This window comes from Notolepis coatsorum (assembly GCF_963971535.1).
Source record: "Notolepis coatsorum genome assembly, chromosome: 15".
NCBI classification, from domain to species: Eukaryota; Metazoa; Chordata; class Actinopteri; order Aulopiformes; family Paralepididae; genus Notolepis; species Notolepis coatsorum.
Genome location: NC_140179.1, coordinates 49,401,526 through 49,412,132, shown reverse-complemented (window position 1 = coordinate 49,412,132; position 10,607 = coordinate 49,401,526). Strand labels below are relative to the sequence as shown.

The 10,607-nt window shown below is 47.1% G+C and overlaps 1 protein-coding gene across 1 annotated transcript in view; it reads right to left on the bottom strand.

The window, feature by feature from the left end:
* dgki (diacylglycerol kinase, iota) overlaps window positions 1-10,607 on the bottom strand; it is a gene marked incomplete at both ends in the record, with an annotated part of 232,815 nt that overhangs the window by 24,286 nt on the left and 197,922 nt on the right. Inside the window, 2 exon segments of the mRNA XM_084330996.1 lie at window positions 7,891-8,684; window positions 10,597-10,607. The exon segment at window positions 10,597-10,607 is cut by the window's right edge and continues 102 nt beyond it. Coding sequence (XP_084187122.1) covers window positions 7,891-8,684; window positions 10,597-10,607 — 805 coding nt within the window.

The following is a 10,607-nucleotide window of genomic DNA, read 5'->3' as shown; positions in this document are numbered from 1 at the left end:
GGGGCCTAGGACAAATACCGCCCGCGCTCCAGCGGAAGACCAAGATCCTCTGCGGAGAGGGGAGCCCTGAGCGGTTATAGCTTGCGGCTAGGTCAAAGCTAATAACCTTGCGCGATGTGTCGACGTCGGCTGGCCCTCAAGGTCCCGCCACCAGACACCATAGAAAAAACAGCAATTCGAACACAGTTACTAATCGCTGCCAATTCCATACCGTGGCGGTACAGGCTTTAGCAGCCCACCAGCCACTCGCCGGGCCGACCCACCTCATGGCGTCGGCCGGGCGGGGCACTGTTTCAACATGTCAAAAGCAAAGGACTGATGCTAACACGGAGCACCAGTGGTGGTTGCAACCAGCAACCTCCACTGTGGTGTGCACCATGAAGGGGTTAATGAATAAATGAACTAACACCACGAATATACTGTAGAATGGGCAAGCCCATGCACACAACGTTAAGGGGATGCGGACCAGAGAGAACGAGTCCTGCATTCATTCATAATATTCACAACAGCACACCAGCCCTAGACATCAGCCCATTTACCCATGAAAGGTAAACAAAGCCCCCCCCGCAATACTCCCCCAGTAGACACCGATTGACCGTCAGCATGAATGGTTGAGAGGAGGGAAGACTGTAGTATAGACAGACATTCCCGTAGCAGGGAGACAGAACAGAAACAGTAGCCCAATATAGCATAGCGTTAGCCGCGCGCTCCAGGATAACGGGGAAAACAACAACGTTTACCCAGATATCCCGCCGCTTGCGCCAATACACAACTCGGTTGTCTCCCGGGACAACTCGAGCACATCTCAAACGCCAGCATTGTCATGCCTAGTGGCATCCCACAGCGGGGAACAGTAGAACAGTGACCCAGCATTCATAGCATTTAGTATTAGCAGCGTGCTCCAGGACAGCCTGGGAAACGTCCACCTCAGAGGGACGTTTACTCAAACATCCTGCCCCTGGCGCAGATATACAACTCACATCAAGCAGCATTTACTAACACCAGCGATAATGCCTAGTGGCGCAAGTCCTACCTTGTGTGAGGTAGCTTGATAGCTACACCTCACACGCCGTCCCTCTGTCTGCTGTCAACAAGACAAGGAGACTACAGAACTCGACGCTGAGATGCATCGAAATGCATCCCGCTGCAGAGTCGCAGAACCCATACGAGCGCCGCCAGAACATGCCGCGAAGATTTCAGGGGTAGGCAAATCTTCGGTAAGCACTCAACCTAATTTCTCTAAACTTTTCATTGACAACTAGTTGCATAGGGTGCACGCATCCGCTATGATGGAAACGAAAATAGAGGAAGAGTGAGTGGTGACCACGCCTAGTACTATATAGTACGTCACTAGGGCGGGGCCTGGCAGGTGCTGGGTGTACTTGGTTTTTATTCGTTGATGGAGTACACTAGGTACATGAGATGAGGTATATCTCGGTATGGCTTAAGAGCGGGACGCGATGCCAGTACGAGTATATAACCTTCTGTAGTGTAGTTGTGAAAGGGTTAACCCTTTGTTGTGTGGTAGTGAACGGGTTAACCTTCTGTAGTGTCACAGTGAAAAGGTGAACCCTTTGGTAGAGTGGTTAAAGGGGACCTATTGTGAAAATGGCCCTTTCCTGTGTGTTGAATTTTTTTTTTTTATCTACTTATTCTCCCCATATTTCTATTTTTCTCCCATCCCAATTTTCGTATTATCCAATTCGTCCCTCCCCTGTCTCGAACGTTGCTAGACCATGCCTCCCACTGGTCGGCTGCAATGTGGACGAAGCCTTGCATCACGTGTCCCCTCCGGTACACAAGGAGGCAGCCGTCGCATCTTTTCACCTGTACAGCGCGATCTCTCAGTGGCGAGGAGAAACGCGTGGGAGGCTCACGCAGCCCCCGATACTTCCTGATTCTGCTGTACAGGTGCACCAACCGACCTGTAGGAGTCGCTGTCCACAACGTCCGATCCCCACCCACCGGCTTTCCCACCCCCTAATACTGCCAATTGTATTAGTATGAACGACCAGCCAAGCCGGAGGCAACGCCGAGAGCTGGGCTCGAACCCAGCATCTCCTGCGTTAGTGGTGAGCGCCTTGCCCACTGCGCCACTTAGCCGCCCTGTGTTGCATTGTTTTTTACAGAATGAAGGGTTGTCCCAACATTGGGAAAATGTGTACATTGTGTCTTTTCTGCAGTTCAGCCGTGACAAGAACCCTCCCTCTTGAAACGAGCCACATTCACCGTAGTTACTAATGTGCATGTGAAAGATACCTTGATCAAATCTGCGTGTACAAGGTGGTGGCTCATGCTTAAATCATTGTTTTTTCTACCTAAAGTTGAACCCAAAATATGTTTCTGACAAAAAAATGTACGACAAGATTGCTATACTGTTGCTGGATCTTGAACCATAGCTGATCTGCAACGTCTAGTCTGAAAGTTGGATCTGAACCTCAGAAGTACTCATTTATATATATTCCAGTTTAATCACTTGTACATTGTATGCTATTGCACTTTACTGTTACATTTGCACTCTGGTTATTTTTGTTGTACTATACTTATGATGTTGTTTAGTCCTTTTAAGAAACATTTTCAGATACAATGGAAGCATATGGCGGCGGTAAAACTTAAAAAAATTTCAGTAACGGCAAACAAAATGAGGGCGCCTTGATTTTTGTACCAAGACAAGAATGACTCAGAACCTATATGTCAAAAACACTGGCATCGTCCTTTAAATATGACATGCCCATTTTTAACAGGGCACAGACACAAACACACGCGTACATAGCCACGGTAATTTATCGATTATCAGACACAGAGCTAGTTTAAATAGATACACATACATAGATAGACACATATGGACATTAGTGCTGCAGAGATTTAGAAGCAGACAGCAGTTAGTAGCAGAACAGATCAGTTGTAGAGATTTAACCCATAATAGCATTATGGATTAATCTGAAGCTTATGGTTGAGGTTTTCACCTTGGAGTGTTGGAGCCTCTTTAACCCTTGTGTGGTATTTATGTTTTCGTTACCCAATGGTCACAGGTCTGGTGGAACCACAACATTATTTGGATATAATGGTTTGGTCAGCAGATAGACTGGATGTTAAGTGGTGGTCGTGATGATAGAGTGTTGTGTTCCCCCTGGTTTGGTCAGCAGATAGACTGCATGTTGCCCAGAATGTACCTCAGTCTAAACAGACCGGATGACTCACCGGGACCAGGACGTTTAAAACACCACTGGCCTACTTCCAATGTGTGTGTGTGTGTGTGTGAGAGAGAGAGAGAGAGAGAGAGAGAGAGAGAGAGAGAGAGAGAGAAAGAGAGAGAGAGAGAGAGAGAGAGAGAGAGAGAGAGAGAGAGAGAGAGAGAGAGAGAGAGAGAGAGAGAGAGCGAGATAGACACACAGACAGGCAGATAGATCCACTCATTAATGCATACTGTGTGTGTGTGTGTGTGTGTGTGTGAGAGAGAGAGACACACAGAAAAATCCACTCATTAATGCATTACTATGTGCGTGTGCGTGAGAGAGAGAGATAGAGAGAAAGAGAGAGAGAGAGAGAGAGAGAGAGAGAGAGAAAGAGATACAGAAAGATCCCCTCATGAATGGATTACTGTGTGTGTGTGTGTATGTGCGTGCGTGCGTGTGTGTGTGCGTGCGCGCGCGTGTGTGTGTGTGTGTGTGTGTGTGTGTGACTGCGTGCCTCTTTTGTGTAGCTGGATGCATGATAATGTCACCTATTCACTGAGCAGTGGTTCTGGTGGTTCTTGCTCTTCTACACCAGCAGATGGCGTAGGTCAGTGCCTTCTTTCCCAATCGGTACGTACAAGATTAGTATTGCAGATCTCGTTCATGACCGTAGTATCGGTACACCACTTTTCATTTACAAGAAGACGTACGTGCGTGCGTGCGTGCGTGCGTGCGTGCGTGCGTGCGTGTGTGTGATGAGAGGAGGGTTATGTCTTCTTGTAAATGAAAAGTGGTGTACCGATACTACGGTCATGAACAAGATCTGCAATACTAATCTTGAAGGCCTAGTCATTAAATGTCACCCCTTTTATTTCCCTAGAGAATTCCCAGCTATCTTTCTTATTGCTGTTTATATACATCCTCGGCTCTCAATGAACTGGCTGACATTATACATAAATATGAGATCTCCCACCCGGAGGCCGTGTTTATTGCAGCTGGCGATTTTAATCATTGTTCTTTTAAATCGGTTCTGCCAAATTACCATCAGCATGTAAAGCACCCTACAAGAGGAAACAAAATCTTGGATCATTGCTATACCAACATAAAAGCTGCTTACAGGTCTCTCCCAAGGCCTGCTTTTGGTAAATCCGATCATCAATCGATTCTTCTTCTACCGTCATATACTCAGAAAAATAGACAAATCAAACCGACGGTACGCTCCACTCAATGTTGGACTAAAGATGCTGAAACACTTTTACAAGGGTGTAAAAGTGGTCTGTCTGGAGTGAGGACCTTGACCAATACTGTTACGCTGTCATTGGATATATCAACTTTTGTATTGACTTGTGCATTCTCCGCAAGGTGGTTAAGCAATACTCAAACCAAAAACCATGGCTTAACTCTGATGTTAGACTCAAACTTACTGAACGAGCTACTGCTTTTAAATCTGGGGATGCAACCAGTTATAAACTGGCTAGATACTCGCTGGAGCGGTCAATAAGAGCCGCCAAGGGCTCCTATGGAGAAGGTATTGAAGGACATTTTACTGGCAGTGACCCCCCTCGGATGTGGCAGGGACTGAACACTATCACTTCCTACAAGCCCAGGGGCCTCGCCTCCGCTGGAGGTGATCACTCGCTCCCCCGGTAGACTGAATAACTTTTACTCCAGACTTGATGAAAGTAACACAGAGCGTCCTGTTTTTATTCCTTCCAACTCCAGTGACTTATCTGGGCTGACTGTCACAGAACATGAGGTGCGCAAGGTCCTGTCCAGTACTAAGGCTAGGAAAGCCACTGGCCCGGACGACATTCCTCCCAGGGCCGTCAGACTCTGCTCTGAGCAGCTTGCCCCTGTGCTCACAGACTGGAGCGCCGCCTTGTTCCAAGGAGCTTCAAGGAATCTACTATCATTCCGGTTCCTAAGAAATCACCTGTGACTTGTCTTAATCAAGAACAAGAAGAACTTTTTTCTTCTGTCTTCTTCTGGTATCCCACCTACACTGGGGTTTGAAAGGACAACATGGAACTTCTTCCCCACTTCCCATGGTAAGGGGTGCACCAGACGGCATTGGCGGAACAGTACAAAGAACAGCTGACAACCTGGTCCTGAGAGGAAATGATGTGACGGATGGACACATATTCTTCAAAAAGATCTCAAACAGTCTGAATGGTGTTCAGCTGTACCACATTGTGGAAGAAGACATGCAAAGATACGACACACTTCTCATGAATCCTCTCAAACCGGTTCCCTCAACAAGACAAATACACCAGATCATCGCACATGAGGACAGAATCCACCACAGACAACTATGCTTTTGCAGCGATATGTTGGATTTACATTAACATTTACATTTAGTCATTTAGCTGACGCTTTTATCCAAAGCGACTTACAAGTTCTGTACGACAGGTCATCAGGAAGGATACAACTCTATCAGCTGAGTAACAATATTCATCAAAGTGTTGCGTGTTACAGTGTAGGTTAGTTTATTAGGGCAAGTGCATGACAGTAAGGTTTGTTAGGGTTAGAATTTTTTATTTTATTTCAGATAATGGTTGAAGAAGTGCGTCTTTAGTCGACGGCGAAAGATTGGACGGGATTCGGCTGTCCTAACTGGGGTGGGTAGTTCATTCCACCATTGTGGGGCAAGGACTGAGAATAGGCGGCTTCTCTTTGATGACCCTCCCGGAGCTTGGATAGGAGTAGGTCTGAGGCGGCCAGAAGATGCAGAGCGTAGGGGTCTTGAGGGTGTGTAGTTAGAGACCATTGACCGGAGGTAGGCGGGAGCGGTTCCCTTTGCCGCACGCTAGGTCGAGGGCCTTGAAGCGATTGCCAGTGCTTCTGCCCAGCTACCTCCTATTACCATGGCAACCCAGGAGAACAGCAGAGTGATACACGGAGGGCAAGGAAGAAGAGACCTTTGGCCATGTTGTGGGAGGAGATGGAAGAGGGTATGGAGATGGAAGATGTAATGGAGGAGTTGGACGAAGAACCTTTGAAAGGGCCTGAGGGTACGGTGACAGTAACGACTGTTAGCAGCCTTAGTAATGGAGACTGGTTAGCAGTAGTATATTCCCCACCCACGACTTCCCTCCGTCTAACCCAGCCAAACAAGTTAGTATAGCGATCAGCCCAAGCCAAGGCAATGTTGACTCCGCCACATGACGGGGGATGGATGCCAGGATGGTGCCAGGATGGTGCCAGGAAAACAGCCTCTCCCTGAACGTCAGCAAAACAAAAGAGATGATTGTGGACTTCAGGAGGTCGGGGGTCAAGGACTACAGCCCCCTCAGCATCGACGGGGCACCGGTTGAGAGAGTCAACAGCTTCAAGTACCTCGGAGCCCACATATCCGAGGACTTGAAATGGACCATACACATTAACAGTGTGGTGAAGAAGGCACGACAACGCCTCTACTTCCTCAGGCGCCTAAGGAAGTTCCAAGTCAGCCAGAAGATCCTTAAGAACTTCTACTCATGTACAATAGAGAGCATCTTGACCGGCAACATCACCTCCTGGTTTGGGAATAGCACTGCAAAAGACCAAAGCAGACTACAAAGAGTGACACGTTCAGCCGAACGCACAATTGGAGGGGGGCTCCCCACTCTCCAGAACATTTACAACAAGCGTTGCAAGGGGAAGGCTAAGAGAATTATTAAGGACTCGAGCCACCCGAACAACTGCCTCTTTGAACTGCTGCCGTCAGGCAAGCGACACAGGAGTCTCAAGGCGAGCACAGAAAGACTCAGAAGTAGCTTCTATCCCCAGGCCATCAGGCTGCTAAACGAACAATGAATGAACACTACACAACAACAACCACCAAACACACATAGCACACACATCCACACGCACACACTCACTTTAAACAAACACACTGTAGCACCCACTACACACACTTTATAGCACACACCCACTTTAAACAAACACACTGTAGCACCCACTCCCCACACTTTATATTTATGGATGAAGGATTGCACTACAACTCGTACACCTTACTGTAAATTGTACCTAAAATTGTACCTCATCCCACTTCTGCTTTGCACTAGATAGTACTGTACATTAGTACACTGCATAGTATTGTGTATTGTATATTATATGGTAACTCAGAACATTGTACATATGTCTATACCGAACAACTGTGACCTCATTCTTCTTCTAAATTCATGCTATATTATGTTATTATGTTATTTGATACTATCTTGTCTAGCACAGTCTCTGGAGCGTAACAGTAAGAAGCATTTTGTATGAAAGTATTCTGTACTTCTGTATGACAACTATTAAAGAACTTGAACTTGAACTTGGACATAATTTTGACCCAGAAATCAAGGGAGTCAGTGAAACGGCAAGGTAAGATATACTTCAGTTTGTCTATAAAAGACGCTTTACTTTTGAATCTCTCTCTCTCTCTCTCTCTCTCTCTCTCTCTCTCTCTCTCACTCTCTCTCTCTCTCTCTCTCTCTCTCTCTGTCTCTCTCTCTGTCTCTCTCTCGTGTTCTCAATAGTGACTCAGTATTAGCAGAGGTTATAGGAAAAGGGGAAGTGTTGTCTGGGCTCTGCTGAGAAGTCACGGGTCAAATAGAAAGTGTGGGGGTGACTAGAGAAGATGGGGAAGTTGGTGAGTGGTGACTACTCCCATTTTCAGAATTTGAGGGTTCATTGGAATCTGATGATTCAGAATTCAATGAGGCTCAGAATGCTCTGATTGATATATAGCGGAGGTCAAAGTGGGCGTACAGGAACGGGTTGAGGCAGCTGTTGGCGTAGGCCAGGCAAGTGGCGTAGGGGCGGGCCAGCAGCAGGAAGCGCAGGAACCCACAGGAGGCAGGAGCCAGGTTGAGGTAGGAGAGAGCGTCCATGCTGTTCAACACATGGACGGGCGTCCAGCAGAAGGCAAACACCACCACCAGCGTGGTGATGATCTTCAGCAGCCTCTTCTTCCTCCAGTCCTCATTGCGCAGGTTGTTATAGAAGTGACGGGTGACGGTGCAGCCGATGAACCAGTAGAAGATGGTCATGGCGAGGAAGAGCAGGAGGAAGCCCAGGGCGGAGGAGGACAGGCTGAGCCCGGCGATCCACAGGGACTTGTGGTGTTGGTTCAGGGTCACCAGGCTGAAGTCCATGGCACACGTGGTGCGGTTACTGTTGACGTCGTCCACCGTGGTGCGGAACAGCAGGGTGGGCACCGCCAGCAAGCCAGACAGCGTCCAGATAGCTCCCAGGGAGGCCAGCATGGTGCCGCGGGAACGCAGCCTGGTGCCGGACAGAGAGTGCACGATAGCCAGGTAGCGGTCAAAGATCAGGCAGGTGAGGCAGAAGACACTGGCATACATGTTTACCAGAACAACATAGCTGCTGATCTTGCAGAGAGCAACGCCAAAGGGCCAGTGGTAGCCAAGCGCTGTGTACAGGTAAGGTGGCAACAAAGGTGAGGTCGGCCAGGGCCAGGTTTCCAATGTAGACATCTGCTGGATTTGGATCTCCAGAAAGTGAAGATGACCACCCCATTGCCTGACAGACCAAGGATGAAGATCAGCGTGTAGAGAACAGGTATGAGAGAGTAGGATGGCTCCCACTCAGAGAAGTCACAAACAGTCTCATTGGCATCATAATATTCATAGGGATATTCCACACAGTCCATAGTGAAGTTGCTCAACTCCATGCTGAAGTTGAGATCAGGAAAGAAATGTAAATCCTGTAGAAATTCTTGTAAATTCCAGAGCTTCAAAAGGTACAGCTAAATAAATCAAGTCAAAAATCGGTATAAAAGGAGACAAAATAAATACAGTAGGAGTTCGTCCTTCTCTGTTGACTGCACAAGTTGGACGAGAGCTCAGATTCATGTGAGAGTGAGGGTTGGTGCTGCTTCCCTTTTTAAACTCGGCCATCCACACCCCTAGTTCCCTCCCAGGACAACCCCCTCCCCCCATTAAAACACTCACATCCCCCACTCTCTCCCCTCCTCCTCTCTCACCTCTTTTCGCACACTCAGGCCATGGTTGGACTAGGTGTTTTTGTTTTCGTTTTGTGAATGAATGAATGAAAACTTTATTTAACAGATTGCAGAATGGGTACAATACAGTACGGCTCAATACATACAATTGTTAAGGGGATGCAGACCTGAGAAAGACGTTTGTCTTGTTTCCATCAGGGTCCCCCATTTTCAATTCATATAGAAATGTTGTTGCTGAATGAATACGTTTGCTGTCCCAGTTAAATAGAAATGCCGTTTTGGCAACGCTGAAAAGGTGTTTTCGTTTTGGATACTCGCCAAAACTCGCAGACAACGTGTCATGTAATCTGCGCGGAGCCGTTGTTGCTCAACGCCCATGCGCAGTAGACAGGCATGCATTCTTCATGGGACGGGGTTGCACTCTGTGCAACCCCAGATAAGTACTCGCTATTTGCATATCAATAGCGCCGGTCGTCAGGTGTGTTAAATACGTTCTCAGATACATTCACACCTAACTTGTTGTGAAGACATGTGTTACATTCCATTCGTAGAGGCAATTAGGCACTGTCTTTAGTCTGTGCTCAAGCGAGGGGACATTAAATGCGCATTCGCGGGAGCGCGCGCACGCGCCGGGAGCGCGCGTGCACGTGGTGCGTGCAAGCCCAGATGATTTCAATAACGCACCACTGGCAGTAGATACCGACATCTGCGTGCCCTCACCAACGTCCGGTGACAACAGAGCTGTCCCAAATAGCTGCAGCTACCATGTGTTGTCAAGTTATTGTTATAAGGACCCCAGTCCAAGCTACAACAGTCTGCATTCCCTTAACAATTGTCTGTATTGAGCCGTATTGTATTGTACCCATTCTGGAATATGTTAAATAAAGTTTACATCCATTCATTCTGCTAGCATTAACGATTGCATGAGCAGCTGGCTAACGTGAGCTAACGTTAGCTACCAGACCCTGTTAGCTCAGAGCTCCTCTTTCAATCTTAACAAGCATTAAACAAAATGGCCCAGTCATCTATTCACCTTTGTTTAATACACGAGGCGTTGTCTAATGTTATCTAGCTACTGATAGCTCCTGATATCATCAGTTTGGTGCTGGCTGGCTAACGTGAGCTAACGTTAGCTGCTAGCCACAATGCTATACTGTTATAATGGCATATTCCATTCACGTTAGCATGTAGCTAACAACATCGGAGATCTTTTTGTGAGACTAAACTATCCGCTCTTGGTGGTCAATTGTGTTGATGTTAGTCAATGGCTCTCCTGGGTTGACGTTCCGGAATATTATTAATTATTATAATAATAAAAATTATTATTATTATTATTTTGCCTTCCAGAATGTTTCTATCCCAAAACATAATTATCCTGGTCTACTAGTTAGTAATTGGTCAACTTAATCATTGATAACATACTGTTGTCACATATCTCATTGAACTGTATCCTAGTATATTGTGACTTACTCGTTGAGGAG